Consider the following 16,845-nt stretch of genomic DNA (forward strand, 5'->3'; position numbering starts at 1 on the left):
TAGTTATGTAGGGATTTGTTGCCTCTGAATGTAAACAAGAGTCTTCTCGTTTATTGACCGCAAACAAATACTCTCAATGGGTTGTCCGGGCACGCGGTGGTTTATCATACTGATAATCTATCCACTGGATAGGTCATCAGTATATGATCGTGGGGGCCGACGCCTGGACCCCGCACAGATCAGGTGCTCCAACTGCCTCCAGGCACCGGATGTTATGCAGTTGCGGGTTTCTGAAGCAGAATGCTCCGACTGCAGTATAGCGGCCGTGCTGCAGTACTGCAACTTCACTTGAATAGGAGCAGAGCTGCAGTACCGCAGCACGGCCGCTATACTGTGACCGGAGCCATCTACTTCTGGCACAGACATCTGGTTCCCGCCGAAACAGCTGATCGGTCTGAGTGTCGGACCCCCACCGATCATCAGTATGAAAAACCACTCCGTGCTCGGACAACCCCTTTAAAGATGGCGAGGAATGAAGCAATTTGCGACTCTTCTGTTTTACGATGCTCTCATGTATATTCAAAAGTGTTGAAAAAGGAGGGGAAGTTTTTTCAGGAGGGGGCATGGCCTTCCTCAGACTGACAGATTTGCTATTATGGCGCATGGACAGGCAAAGATGTGCCAAATTTCTTAAGTGACGTACGCCAACCTATTTTGGTTTTAGACTAGCATATGAGACTCAAGTCTAATTAATTAAGCTTTATTTATGTAAAACCGGACATAATATGAGATCCAACTGGTTTACTCTCTGTTTTTTCCAGGCTTTATGTGTCCCCTACTAAGAAGCAGAAACCATTTGCGTCCACCCTTAACCCATTAGAGTGGTGTAGGCAAGTTCTGGATCATCCAAGTCCTGAAATAGAAGCAGCAAAGAGATCACTATGCTTCCGACTTGAGCAAGGTAATCAATATAATATTGATGTGTGCTATTTTTAACACGGAGTCCTGCTAGAATTGTGTTTGTGTTTTAGAAAATCTGATCTTCCTGAATTTCTCAGATGATGCACATTATCATGGATTAAGTGCAGCTTGGCATATCTGCAAGACTGTCTAGAATTTGTCTTGTAAGGTGGAAGTACTGTAGGTCACAAAATGTTGTGAGCCCTGGGAGCTTCTTAACATATCAATACCTTCCAGTCAATTTGTTAATTGCTCTCTAAATACTTCCGTGGTGTTCTGGTAACCAGGGTGGGCTTTACTGGCAATGTGCGCAGAGAAACATGAATGCAGAAGAGTGATGTCACCGTCAATGGTAATAGATCTCATGATTTTGAACTCGCCCAGAGATTCATCACAAATAGTCTAGAACTTCAAAAACATGACAAAATGACCTTTCTCTGTAGAATTTACTTTATTTATTTCTTTTGTTTAATTTGACCATTTTAAAGTTAACCGGGACAGACCGCTACAGTCAGTGAAGTTTTGTGCTGTACGCTTATAAGTGTAAAAATGTAGGGTAAGCTAGGGTGGGTTTAGATGTGGCACAATATTTCCTCGTGGCATTGTGCCACATAATGGCATGCCTTAGATTTGAAGACTTACAACATGTTGATTGTTTTTCTCACTCTGTGTAGATGGGATTTTGAAAATCCTCATCCACATGTTTTGCAGTGTAAAAAGTTAAAGATCTAAATCAACCTAAGAGTTTATTCACATGTTGAGGTGCGGTTAGAACCGCATCAAAAACCGTATCCGAAAACCGCATGCATTCTATGCGAATGCGTTTGTTAAAAACGCATCAAATCGTGGTAAAACACATGGTTTTTCAGATGTTTTAATCATACCTCAACCACAGTGTCTGAGTAGACCCTTAGGGTCAGTTTATACGTTGCGTAAATACTGCGGCTTTTTTGCAACGGAATTTGTTGCAGAACATCTGCAGCAAATTCAGTAGCAGCAAAGTGGATGAGATGTAACAAATCTCATCCACGCTGCGTAAATACTGAGCTGAAAAAAACGCTCAAATTGACATGCTGTGCGAAATTTTATTCCTCAGCATGTCAATTGTATTTTCGTAATCGCTGCTTATTTGTTGCGGGTTTTCCTCAGTGATTTCAATGGGGAGTTAAACCCCACAACAAATAGCAGTTGTTGCGTTTTATTATTGCGGGTTCGCAGCGATTCCACCGCAAAAAACGCAACTCTGAAAAAAAAAATCTTATACTTACCCAGGAGTCTGTGTGTCTTCCTCCAAGCTGGCCTCCTGGGATGACGTTTCAGCAAATCACAGGTTGTAGCAGCGGTCACATGGGATGAAACGTCATCCCAAGAGGCCGGCCTGGATGACGTCAGAGGGCCGGCCTCCTGGGATGACCCTTCATCCCATGTGACCGCCGCTGCAGCCAATCACAGGCTGCAGTGGTCTCCTGGGATGAAACATCATCCCAGGAGGCTGGCCTGGTAGCAGGCTGTCTAAGTGCTGCAGTTTTCCACAGTGGACATCCCGGGTGAAAAAACTGCACCCGGAATTCCCTGCAGCGCACAGGGCGGATACCCTGCGTCCTTTTTTGCAGCGTATCCACCTCGTGTGAACTGAGACTTACGCTGATTCATACAGGCAGTTTTTTTATTCGTTTTTTTATGTCAAAGCCAGGAGTGATCACAAAAGGAGGAAAAGTATAAAGGAAAATATAATTTTTCTTTTTGTTGTGTCCAGCAAAAATCCAGCCTTACTTCCTGCTATGCTGCTTAATAACATTGTAATTATTATAAGTCATGTTCAGTTGTGAGATACGAACTGTATATCGGACGTATTTCCTGGAACGAACACCGTTCAGGGAGCCGGGCCCCTAGCATCAAAATTATCTATGATGCTAGGAGTCACTGCCTCCACGAGGGAATATTGCCCCATAATGTAATCATGTTTTCAGTAGGGGACAGAACCCCCGCGGGCGGCAGTCACTCATAGCATTGGATAACTTTGATGCTAGGAGCCTGGCTCCAGGAACTGTGTTCGGTCAGGGAAATACGGTCGATATACGGGCCGTATCTCATGGACCGAACACAGCCACGTGAAGCAGACCTTAGAAGCACTTTAAGGCAATATGCACATGCAGTCGATTGGTTAGAGATTTTGCATACTATTTTGCCACTGAAATGCCACAATAAAAGTACAGTACCATCTATCCGATTGGTATTTCACAAAATCCCAAACATAATTCTGAAAAAATGTGCACAGAATCTGCTATGCGAAGGGTGAAATATGCGTTTAATATATAGATCTGCATGATTCTACATGTAACACATTATCCTGTGTGTGTGTGTGCACATGGCCTAATTGTGAAATTAAATAACATTACAAGCATCATGTTAGTATAAAATGATCGCTCCTTTTAATTTAGTATAAAATTAGTGTAAAATGATTGCTCCTCTTACAGTCAGGATGACCTAATAATAGTCTGCGAGCTGCAGAAAGATAATATTCCTTGCTGCTTTCTTGCAGATGCATTCTGCAGAATACAGACACAGTTAAAGTGCGCCTGTTCTGAGTCCCCTTCCTCTTGAGAAGGATTAAAACATACTAAAAATAATACACATGTAACAATTCATGTGTATGAGGACCTAAAGGGAGGCGTTGCTGTGGGTACAAGATAATGATGATGACCAGTAGTTAGCGATAAATAAACTAGATTTAATAGTGATAAGCAGGCAACGCGTTTCAAAGTTGGACTAACGTCTTCATCAGGCCAATAATAGCGGAACACAATGGGACCTCTATCTTGTCTTTGAGAGCTGTGTACAATGTATAAAACAATGTCCTAAGTTAAAAAAAATCATGCATCTATGGTTGGAACAGGACGTGCGTCTTTTTCAGCACCTTTGTAGTTAAGCTGGATTCTGGGCAGACGTATCCCTACATGTCTCTGCAGTCAGCCTAATGCCCTACATACAAAGGCAAGATGCAGGTCCCCCCCAATGGTAGCCTATATTCTATAAAGGGCATTCTGATAAGTGCCGCAGTAGTGTGTACACAACATCAGAATTTTATCAATGAAAATATTAGGAATTTCTAATTATTTTGCTAGTTTACTAGTGCCCAATTGGAGGCATGGAAGCAATATAGAGCACTCTAACTTTTACCTGTGATCTTTGGCTTTGAGTAATAATACATGAAGGAAATAGCCTATGGCAAGGCTACCGGTAACAAACAGTTGTTGTATTGTTAGATTTACTAGGAGAATTATGAACCGAAATTTTACACTTCAATTTTCTTGCCAGATTAGAGGCGTAACTTAAAGATCGAGGGCTCCCCACCTGCCATTTATAATACTGGTGCCCTGTTATGTGGCAAAGGGGTCTTAAGGCCGACTCCGGCCCCAGAGCCCTAGTGTGACTATTAGGGTATGTGCACACACAAACTAAAAAACGTCTGAAAATACGGAGCTGTTTTCAAGGGAAAACAGCTCCTGATTTTCAGCCGTTTTTTTAGCAATTCGTGTTTTTCGCTGCGTTTTTTTACGCCCACTTTTGTAGCTGTTTTTCTATAGCGTCAATGAAAAACAGCACAAGAAGTGACATGCACTTTTTCTTGGGCATCTTTTCACGCGCCGTTTTTAAAAAATGAGGCGTAAAAAAAATGCCCCGTTTGAACAGAACGCCGTATTTCCCATTGAAATCAATGGGCAGATGTTTGGAGGTGTTCTGCTTCCGAGTTTTCAGCCTTTTTTCGGGTCGTTTACGGCCGAAAATAGTCTGTGTGAACATACCTTTATGTTTTCACCCCCCCCCCCATGCTCCTGACATATAGTGTTAGTATTATTTCAGTTTATTTTTGCACAGTTTACAACAAAAAAAATTTATTGTCTGGCACTGCTATATTTTTCCTCTTATTTGAATTGTGTTTCATTTTTTGTGTTCTACCCATGGATAAGGACATGTTTGACTAAATAAGTTTCCTGCTACATAAAGTAGATAGACATGATAGGACCTTTATCCCAAACTAACACATTTACTTTCCATTTCCTGCACAAACCACCACAATCCATCCCTCTCTAACTTACTAGCTATGAGCATAAAGTGGCTAAATGTCTTTTTATGAGACTATGTAAATGTAAACCTCTGGCTGCCATGGCCAAGTCTTAGGCTATATGTGTGTTATGTATTGGAATGCTAGATAACATATTTCCTTGCAGAATGCATTAGTTCTTACTGTACAACTCTTGATACCATGTTTTTCCATTCAGCGTCTTTTAAATAAAGCCGCATTAGTCCAATAAGTCATTACTATGTCCATTCCTTTCATTTGATGCAATATAAAATCTAAAAAGCGTGAATTATAAACCCCTCCCCCTGCTCCCCATGTAGTGTAAGATACAGAACATCTTGGCCAAGCTCTCGCTGAACCGGAAAGGTAATGTGCACGTTTCCTCCCTAGATACATTATTATTCAAGCTGTTATTGTGAAGTCTTTTAAGGCCCCATTCAAATCTCGTATTTTGTCTATATTTAACGCACACGCCGGGAAAATCTCCCGACAGATACGGTTAACATTGGCTGTGATGGATAACTGACAGTGGCATCAGTCACCCATATTCTATAATGGTTTCCGTTTGTTAGGTACGTCATGAAAAGGGGTCATGAGCGTTCATGATGTACCTATTAAATAGAGCTCATTATAGTCTATGGGTGACAAATGCCAAAGCTGGGCAGGATCGGATGTTAGGCATCCATCACCCATAGACTATAATGGTATCCGTTTAACATATATGTCTTGAAAAGCAAGAAAATCTGAAGAGATATATGTTTAACGGATCCCTGGGACCGTGTACTAAGCTGTTTTTTAGATTTCAAAAAAAGGTATACCAGTCTGGTGGAGGCAAAAAGGACACTCTTGTGGCCACCGTCGGGCTAACATTTAGTGTGTACATCGGAAACTCTCTCAATATACACACTAAACAAAGGGTTAAAACGTGATGTAAATGGGGTCTTATTTGATTCTTTCACAGGCAGGGGTGTTTGGAAGCTTACGGCTGCTAACTGTAGAAAATCCTCTATGAATTATGCACATAGCTGCACAAATCTTTCTCCTTCACTGATAGTTCACTGCAATGTATCAATGCAAGTAAAAGTTGAGTCTGGAGCCAAGACAGTTTTGCTCATAGAAGACTGCCTAGATTAGGTACACTGTAGTGAAATATAAGCATCGCTAATTCAGATTCTAAATGTATATGAGAGATAAAAAACACAGCGCCACATAGTGTAGATTACCCGGGGTAAAGAGGTACAAAATCCAGAAATCCAATTAGGTGCTCACCTAGGATCAGAGGACAACGAACAGTGGAGAGAATCGTTGCCTGATGAAGATGCCGGTGCGGCATTGAAACGCGTAGCATTGTTTTCAATAAAATACTTTTACATCACATATCCTTCATGCTCATTGCCTTCCCTGTGCAGCAGCGCCTTGGAGACTCCATTTTTTTCTGTACATCAGTATAAATGTATATGAGAATGATTCCATTCATTCACAGGAAGCATAAATCTTAAAAATGGTGAACACTTGAAACACAAAATATGTTAGAAAATTCCATACGTTGTATTTATGCAGTGATTTATATAAGATTAGATAAGTCCTTTCTATCTATTACAACAAAATTATACTCTGATTATGGCTTTTTTTTCATGGCCCATGCCGAACCATTTCCAATACGAACACGCTGTGTAGTCACTGCCAACCTCTCCAGAGCTCTCACCTCAGTTGACTGTAAATATTACTCTTGCATGGTTTAAAAAAAAAAAAAAAAAAAAATATACATGTTAGACTGTCGGTAATGTTTCTTCTCACTCTACTTTCTTGTATCAATATTATATCCCGGTATACCCTCCAAGGTGAAGCACACGTTGAGCCTCTGCATTGCACTGCATAAAGCATGCTAAACATTTTGTACAAAGATGGAGGCTGATCATCTGGAACGTTCCTTGCTTGTATGAACAGCAAGCACAAATTTATAGCACATAATGGTTCAAATGATTTATTAAACAGGAGCATGGCTGAGTGATGGCGATTCCGTTTTATAGGAAGATGTGATGCAGCACATTCATGTAGCGGGAGGAGGATGGGATATATTCTGGGATCGCTTCACTGGTTTGTGTGAGAAATTGCTTGGCTTTCACGATTCACCTGAATAGTTTGGTGCTTCCTTAATCGCTGCAATCTTGTTTCTGTCTTGAGGCTCTGAAGTTTGTAACAATTTTCTCAAGTCATGGTTGAGTTCCTCTCTGAATTGAGGATGATGAACTATAGCCAATCTGCCTTTTATCCTTTTGAATTTTGTCTTTATCCTTCCAAACTATTTTTGTGACTAGGAATTTGCCAAAATTAAAGCGTTACTGAATGTTCGACAAACTTCTGACATGTCATAAGTTTTGATCGGTGGGGGTATGAGCACTGAGACCCCCACTGATCGCTAGAACGAAGCGGCAGAAGCGCTCGTGTGAGCGCTGAGCCACTTCGTGTCTGTTCGTCCTTTCTCGGAAAGCCAATGTAGCGGTGTGGTAGGGCTCATAGACTTTCCATTGAGCCTGTACAACACTACATCGACTTTTTGAGAAAAGCCTTACAGAAACGAAGCTGCTCAGCACTCAAATGGGCGCTTCTGCCGATTTCGTTTTCACGATTGGTGGGGTCTCCGTGCTCAGACCACAACCAATCGAAAATTCTGACATGTCACTATGACATGTCAGGGGTTTGTTGAATGTTTAGTTACCATTTAAGTTACTAACCCCTGCTAAAAAAAAATAATAATCTAATAAACACATTACACTTGGTTGTTCAGCAGGGTACATGGAAAGCATTTTTGCAATTTGAAGTGAAGAAAAGAAAAGTCTCTTAAACTCAAAACTATTATTCAATTTTGAGCACCAGCATATAATAGAGAAGTCAGTCAGGGCTGCTTTCTGCAGTGGTGTCTTTGATACATAGGCACTGAAAAGCTCCGGAAGAGCATGTACTCTAAGTGTCTGCACTGCGCAGACATGTGTAAAGCGAAGGGAAACCATCACAAACAGAATTTGCATATTAATAAACTAGGTAAACCAAGCCTCAGACCTCAAGCCTGTAAAGTGAAGCTCCAGGTTTGTGATTCTATAAATATTATAATTTAGTAAGGGTATTGATGTTTCACAAGCATGAATGATAGGTCAGGTTGTGCCAAGCTGTGTGGATGTTCCATTTGCAAAATACAGGTGCTGCAAGTGGTGTTTGTATTCAACTGACGGTTAACTGATGTTAATGGAAGTCTTAAAGAGGCTCTGTCACCAGATTTTGCAACCCCTATCTGCTATTGCAGCAGATCGGCGCTGCAATGGAGATAAGAGTAACGTTTTTATTTTTTAAAAAACGAGCATTTTTGGCCAAGTTATGACCATTTTTGTATTTATGCAAATGAGGCTTGCAAAAGTACAACTGGGCGTGTTGAAAAGTAAAAGTACAACTGGGCGTGTATTATGTGTGTACATCGGGGCGTTTTTACTTCTTTTACTAGCTGGGCGTTAGGAATGGAAGTGTATGATGCTGACGAATCAGCATCATCCACTTCTGTTCGTTAACACCCAGCTTCTGGCAGTGCAGACACACAGCGTGTTCTCGAGAGATCACGCTGTGACGTCACTCACTTCCTGCCCCAGGTCCTGCATCGTGTCCGCACCAGAGGCTACAGTTGATTCTGCAGCAGCATCGGCGTTTGCAGGTAAGTAGCTACATCGACTTACCTGCAAACGCCGATGCTGCTGCAGAATCAACTGTAGCCTCTGGTGCCGATGTGTCCTCGCTCGTCCGACACGATGCATGACCTGGGGCAGGAAGTGAGTGACGTCACAGCGTGATCTCTCGAGAACACGCTGTGTGTCTGCACTGCCAGAAGCTGGGCGTTCTGAAGAGAAGTGGATGATACTTCTATTGACAACGCCCAGCTAGTAAAAGAAGTAAAAACGCCCAGATGTAACACACATAATACACGCCCAGTTGGACTTTTACTTTAAACACGCCCAGTTGGACTTTAGCAAGCCTCATTTGCATAAATACAAAAATGGTCATAACTTGGCCAAAAATGCTCGTTTTTTAAAAATAAAAACGTTACTCTTATCTACATTGCAGCGCCGATCTGCTGCAATAGGAGATAGGGGTTGCAAAATCTGGAGACAGAGCCTCTTTAAATAACGTTTAAATGGGATGTTCCATAAAACACATGTATTCCCATCCACAGGATAGAGGATACATGTGTGATAGATGGGGAATCGACCGTTGGGACCCCCCAGTGAAAAGGAGAAGGGGGGACTGAAAGTCACCCAGAGCGTTACATGAGAAGCTTGGACTTCCAGGTTCTGTGTCCATTGATTTCTATGGAGCTGCCGAACAAATAAGCTGGGCACAGAACCCGTAAGTCCAAGCTTCTCATGTAGCTCTCTGGGTGACTTTCAGTCCCCCCTTCTCCTTATCGCTAGGGGTCCCAACTGACAGACCCCCAGCGATCAGACATTTATCCCCTATCCTCTGGATAGGGGATACCTGTGTTTAATGGCACAACCCCTTTAAAGGAACTCCACTTAAGATGAATCAGTCACTAAGACATATAACAGATGCTGGGAGAAAAAACCTGACTGGTTGCCCGGAAGTTTTGTATGGGGAGCTTTAAGAAAACGTACCCTCTGTGCAAATTGTGATTACTGATGGGCATCATTCTCAGAAATGCAGTATGTAAGGTGCAGTAGATGTGGCCACGTGGTCCTGCCAATTGTTTGTGACCTGCTGCAAACGTTAAAGGTTCCCTTTTAAAGTCCAAGCCTAGTGACCAAACAACCTTTGACTTGTTTGTGTAAATGCAACATGCCCTGCAATATGATTTCAGTGACTTTCTGGTGCCTCATTCTGTTCCAAAGGCTGTCTTCCTCTCCAAGCCAGAATTGGTTATGAAAGATGGCTTCCAGTCATGGGATAAGTTGGGGGACATATGTTGGAACTAAGGAATGGAATGCAGATAAGTAGAAAGAAAGGTGGTAATGTATATAGTTAGGGGTTTTGTTATATTGGTAAAGGAGTTTTTGTGGCGGAGTAAGGCTTTAAAGATCACCTGTCACTAGGATATACTGACCTGAATAGAGCTATTTTTTTTTCTTCCTAGCCCCTCCCATTCCAGAGATATGTCACACTGTTCTGTTGGCTCCCTCTATTATAATTTGCTGTAGTTAGCCAACAGGGTGGGTACTACCCTTTGGCTGCCTGATTGGTCAGCATGAGAGGCAGGGAAGCTAGCTAAATACAGCGCATTAACATATAGGGAGCCAACACAACAGTGAGCCATATCTCTGGAACGTGTGTAGGGTGTGGGGGTCCAGGAAAAAACAGAATAACAGCGCTGGATTCAGGGTAATAGAGTGATTCAGTTAACCAGTTCAACTTCTGACCTATGTAGTGACAAGTCCTTTTTTAAATAAGCAAATGAATGGGGTGTTAACACTGTAACAATTACTAGTATTGTATGGTTGATTTGTGCAATTACTACAGTAGGTCTCTGGCTCCTACTCAATTTAAAGGGTTTGTCCAGTTTTTCATACTGATGACCTATCTACAGGATCAATCATCCGTATATGATCGGTGGGGGTCCGTCACTCATACCCGGCACCGATTAGCTGTTCCGCTTGCCTCCGGACACCGGATGTTATGCAGTGTTCAATGCCAGAAGCAGACAGCTGGCCGTGCTGCAGAACTGCAACTCTGCTCCTATTCACTTGAATAGGAGTAGAGCTGCAGTACTGCAACACGTTGGCTATACGGTGACTGGAGCAGCTGATCGGTGCGGGGTCTGAGTGTCGGAACCCCACTGATCATATACTAATGACCTATGCTGTTGATAGGTCATCAGTATGAAAAACCGCCCCGTGCCCGGACAACCCCTTTAACCATATACACATGCAGTGGCTTCGATGCTGAGGCAACCCAGCAGCTGGATGTTACACTGTATTGGATAGGATTTTACAAAAACCGATTCACACAGTGTAGTTAAAAAACACAAAAACCCTGTGAATTGCAGGGTGTTTGCGTGCATGCGTGCGTTCGTTTGGTTTGTTTTTTGTTTTGTTTTTTAAAAACTGCATCATATCCTCTTAGTGGGGTTTTTTTTATTTTATGCCAATTGAGAAAACTCATGCATTGGATGCTGCATGTAAAAAAACAGACTCCGTTTTAGGAAAATGTTTCTAGGGCTGTGTCCTTTATTAAACTGCAGAAATAGATACGTGTGGTTTTCACGGGGTGGTAATGGTGTGACTTTCTGCTGCACCATCTCTGACGTGTATGTACTCTTATATAAGAAAATAGACTGGAGCTCTTAAATAATCCTAGCCGAAATGATACACGTATATAGATATATATTTTTATGTTTGTGTATATGTAATCTACATGTAGCATATTATTAACAGACATACAACCACTGCAGGATCCTGAACAAAGACAGGCTATTGTTTGCAGTCCTTGTGATTGTATCAATTCATGAACGCAGTTTGGTTAGGGCTCTGCTGTGTGGGATTTCTCTTGATAGAAAAATACTGATATATTTGTTTTACTGGCACAAGATCAAGTTGTGACCGTGTTGCCGAAATTGGAGTTCTTTTGTATTTAGAGGGTTGGGGCAGTGACTAGTATCAAATCTAAATAATAGGAAATGATATTCTTGGCATCCTCCAAGGTCATATGTCTGTCCTTTCTTTTCAGTATCCGTAACCCCTAAGGAATGAAATGTGAGCGCGTCAATATAAGCCACTTAGTGATCTGTATTTACGCTTTCCACTAAAATCATACAACACATGCCTATTATGTTAATCTCTATTCCTTATGGTAAATGAATTTTATGAATGTAAAGTTAATTGGGTCAAATTATTGTCACCAGTGCTAGAATTTTATTATTTGATACGGTTGAATGTTACACATTATTCTTAGTTTGTGGGGGTGGGGAAGGTTAAAATAAAAAGTTAGCTTAACGCTAGAGGTGGCTTTACACAATGCATTTTCTAAAGATTCGATGTCTGGTCACATTTTGATTTTTAAAGAAAACCTATTGATTAGCAAGTATTTAGCACATCTCTACACATATCGTTCTTTAGCTTAACAGTAATATCTTAATCACATTTGCTAAGAATATTTTCACTCATGTCCATCTTAATAGTGATGATTGTTTTTTCTAACAATTGTACTGACAATCGCCTGTTAAAACCAATCCATGATACACATTTACACGTTCCGACTATTGATAGTAAGGATGTGTTAAGCATCTTTAGAAGGGTGATGGCAGTCAGAACAGTCAATGCTCAATAACAGTTTGGGAATGTTTATTCAGTTTACGTCTGATTTCACTACATACAAGTTGTATATTGCAATATTTGATAGTGACAGACTTACCCCACCTAAAAATGTTAAATTCAGCTTTTACTTTGGTTAACCCCAATTCCGCCACACTGAGGACTACATTTACTGAAACCTGATCTTTATGTATGCAGCACATCCATAGAGGGACTCCCCTACACCTAAGTTAATGAAACGTGACAGAATATAACTTACAAACTAATAGAATTTTTGTGGTCTATTACAAAATTATATAACCCTTACTGTACTTACATAGAATACTAGTTGTTGCTAAAAGTATTTTATTGAAGAAGTGCATTTGACTCTTATTGTAACCAATTTACAAAAGTTACAAGGTGATGGGATTTTTTTTTTTCAATCTGATCCATGTCATATTTTAGGTATTGTTTTACAATCCGTTCTAATCGGTAATTTTTGTTCCTTTTTATATTTAGCTGGTCGCTGGAGGAGTCTCTTTTCTACTCCTGTTTCCTCTTTCCCATATAGTCCAGTTGCGAGACTCACTCCATTTTGCAACGGCTTAAATTCTCCCAGCATCCTTAAAACCCCAACTAAAGCAATACTAACACCAGAAAAGACAGGTAAACCTGCAACTTATTGTTTTCAATTTTGTATTAGAAATGTTGTGGGTTTTGGTTATCTTCAGCAAATTATTTAACTTTTTTTTTTTCAATCTGTGATGGTTTTTGTGATTTACATTTTTAACATCTCTATGTTCTCATTGTAATTTTTTGTTTTTTACATCATGGCTTTACTTAAATTGCTGATATTTAATACTGGTTGAAAAGCTGAACATTGTATTACATGTAGAACCTGGCTTTCTTCAATAAATTTAAATTTATGTGTCTGAGTATTCATCAAAGTAGCTCAAAAAGTGGAGCTATGTTTTTTTTAAATACATAGTGAATTACTTAAATGACAGTTCCTCTCTGGCTACAAGCTCTGTACTTCAATATTTGGCACTCTAGGGAGAACATTGAATGACTGACTGTGGGTCAAACAAGCATTTGCTATTATGACCATATATTTGAGAATTTATTACTATTTATCTAAAGTAGCTAGAAGTTTTGATCTTAAAGAGGCTCTGTCACCACATTATAAGTGCCCTATCTCCTATATAAGGAGCTCGGTGCTATAATGTAGGTGACAGTAATGCTTTTTATTTGGAAAAACGATCTATTTGAAACCACTTTATGGGCGATTTTTCACTTTATGCTAATGAGTTTCTTAATACCCAAGTGGGTGTGTTTTACTTTAGACCAAGTGGGCGTTGTACAGAGGAGTGTATGACGCTGACCAATCAGCGTCATGCACTTCTCTCCATTCATTTACACTGCACTAGCGATATAGTTATGTCGCTATGTGCAGCCACATACACAAACACTAACATTACTGTAGTGTCCTGATAATGAATATACATCACTACCAGCAGGGACGTGATGTTTATTCAAAATCCTGACACCTCTGAATCTTTTCTGTGAGATTCCAGCAAGGCAAACGTAATCTCGTTTGAAATGACAGGTTACATCGTAATCTCGCGAGATTAAGTTTGCCTTGCTGTAAATCTTACAGAGACGCTACAGACGTGTCAGGATTCTGAATACACATCACGTCCAGGCTGGTAGGGATGTATATTCATTATCAGGACGCTGCAATAATGTTAGTGTGTGTGTATGAGGCTGCAGATAGCGATATAGCTATATCGCTAGTGCAGTGTAAAAGAATGGAGAGAAGTGCATGACGCTGATTGGTCAGCGTCATACACTCCTCTGTACAACGCTCACTTGGTCTAAAGTAAAAACACGCCCACTTGGGCATTAAGAAACTCATTAGCATAAAGCAAAAAATCGCTCACAAAGTGGTTTCAAATAGATTGTTTTTCTAAATAAAAAGCATTACTGTCACCTACATTACAGTGCCGATCTCCTTATGTAGGATATAGGGCACTTATAATGTGGTGACAGAGTCTCTTGAAGTTCTGCCAACATATGTAATGGATGGTTGCTAAGTTCTTCAGTGTAATACATTGAACATCATATTTTTTTTATAATTATTTCTATTCTACTAGTAAAAGTGTTGTCGGCCATTTAAAGTTTAGAGTTCACGTTAACCAGACATCTGCAAAGAAATTAGTTTTCATTATTGTCGTCCGAATAAATGGCTGAACATGAACACATGGAGGGCCTATGACACTGTTTACACATTCTCTAGAATACTGCATGTGCATAATTAGTGTACATAACTGCCACTTTTTGCAATCTACTCCTTCACCCTACTCTGGTGACCTGCACTATGTGGTGCCGTGCATTTTTCCTTTTTTTTTTCTTTTTCTTCTATACCCATAATTTGTGCTGGGCTGTGAGTGAATGGATACAATTCAGGAAACCCTGATGTCATAACATGTTGGGATCAATCTTTTGGATGTAGTATAGATGGGAATAATTTTGAGGAACATTTTCAGGGACCTGCAAGCTCCTGGTTTAAAATATATTTTTATGACTGTAAAGAGCACTTAGAAGTTCCTGTAATTGGCATTAATTGTAGTAGAGAATGACCACACATCCTTGGCCATATTTGCATTGAGATCTGGGACCAGATCACTTTTGAGATCTGAGTTTATTGACGTATTAGAATTCACAAGAGAGAATGAACTGTATACTAATACTCTGTCCTACTAAATCTGCACACAGAGTCACATCAGGGATTTGTTCAGGTCCACTCGTATCAAATCCTCAAAAAGAATAGAAGACAACAGCAACCAAACTCTATGTAGTGATACTATTAGACTCTATTGAGCTTGAAAAAGGCTCCGCAAAAGCCAAAATGTTACATTAGGGAACATTATGGCACAAAACGGATCACTACATGGAGCTCGGGTTGCTGTTTATTTTTAAAAATATTTTAGGGGAGTCCTAAAAGTCTATTTTGGGGAACTCCTTTCAAGATGTAATGATGCTTGGCACATTTATCCATAGGAAAGTTGTGCCACTGTTATGTTCAGCATTTTACAATGTTGCATGCAGAGCATGAGAGGCTACGCATCCACATTCGGTAGCTTTCCTTTTATATTTTCCTCTAACAAATGCAAGAAAATGTAAAAAGGTAACTGATCACAGCACTATGGACAATGGAGGGAAATATTCCTAAAGTTTACCTTTTGGAATTATTTCCATTGTACCCCCGTTCTAGGATTCTTTCTCAATTTCAGTTCAAGAGGAGATAAGATCTTTTAAATGTCCGGGTGAATACTTGCCTTTGGAAGCATATTTCAACAAATACGATATTCTGTGCAGATTTAGTGACCTACGCTTCTCTTCTTTGGTTTTGTTCAGTACCACTGAGTCAATGTGCAATGTAAAGGTCACTGTACCTGTTCTTCTCATTTTAGTTTTTGTGTCACCAGTATTTTGGGATTATGCATGAGCTAATTTACCCCTATTGTTAACTACAAGAATATTAGAGGTCACTAAAGAGTTCAATGATCATATGGAAACACAGGGACCAAACGCATGTTGCTGATCAGAGGTTAGCATAGTAGGGTCGAGGACTGCTTCTCCCCAGAGAGCGATAAGTATTGCCTATGATCCCCACTCATTTTTATATAACCAGCGTGTTCTGATGGCAGAATCAATTTTAGACATACAGAACTGTACCTTTTTATATTTGGACGATTTGGAAGCCGTTGCCTTCCTCAACCTCCAAACATCTTTTTTTCCTTTTCTATTTGATATAAATTATTGCAAGCCATCAAAAATATTATACAAGTAAAATAAAATATATTAAAAAAAGAAAAAATAATTACAATAGTTCTATGTGGACTATCTTCTTTTCAACGTCCAAGTCGGGTTTGACTAATAGGGTGCTCTCCTGAGGGGAAACTTACGTAATGAATTAAAAAAAAACAACCTCATTTACCACTGTCCATTTGGGGAGTAGAAAAGTCAATGTGAGTTCTATGGTTGACTCCATATTTTTTTTTACATACAAAAGTGATCATACTATTTGATAATATTCCTGTATAATTTAACCTAAAATTATATGGATCGGTATCAAATGTGATATGATGGCTACTATATTTAGTGCTGATATAGTATTATGTCACACGATGCATTATTGGCTATAAGCTGCCTTGCTCTATGTATCCTGTCTTAGAGGCCACATAAAGGTGGTTACAAAAACTGAAATGTGGAACTGTTTTTCACTCCACCAGTCTCTTTGCTATTTTCTTATGATTTTATTTTGGTGGCCGAGTGTATATGTTATGGACTCTATTTCCTTATGGTAAATACCTATAAGAATTTTCTTTTTTTTTTTTCAGGTTATAATATGAAGACTTCTCCTTTGAGCCCACAGTCTTCAATAGATAGTGAACTCAGCACATCTGAGCTAGAAGATGATTCAATCTCTATGGGATACAAACTACAGGACCTTACTGATGTCCAGATCATGGCAAGATTACAAGAAGAAAGTAAGACATTTCAGCATTTTCTTGT

General features: G+C 40.1%; 1 protein-coding gene across 3 annotated transcripts in view; it reads left to right on the plus strand.

Annotated features, from left to right (window-relative positions):
• SLAIN1 (SLAIN motif family member 1) overlaps positions 1–16,845 on the plus strand; it is a 52,699-nt gene that overhangs the window by 10,117 nt on the left and 25,737 nt on the right. Inside the window, exons 2-4 of one of the 3 annotated variants that reach the window (XM_075852371.1) lie at positions 762–901; positions 12,787–12,933; positions 16,671–16,820. In XM_075852371.1, coding sequence (XP_075708486.1) covers positions 762–901; positions 12,787–12,933; positions 16,671–16,820 — 437 coding nt within the window. Of the gene's footprint in view, positions 1–390; positions 640–761; positions 902–12,786; positions 12,934–16,670; positions 16,821–16,845 lie in introns of those variants that run through there. The other 2 variants (XM_075852373.1, XM_075852372.1) reach the window with 2 other exon arrangements.

This window comes from Rhinoderma darwinii, chromosome 2 (assembly GCF_050947455.1).
Source record: "Rhinoderma darwinii isolate aRhiDar2 chromosome 2, aRhiDar2.hap1, whole genome shotgun sequence".
Taxonomy (NCBI): Eukaryota; Metazoa; Chordata; class Amphibia; order Anura; family Rhinodermatidae; genus Rhinoderma; species Rhinoderma darwinii.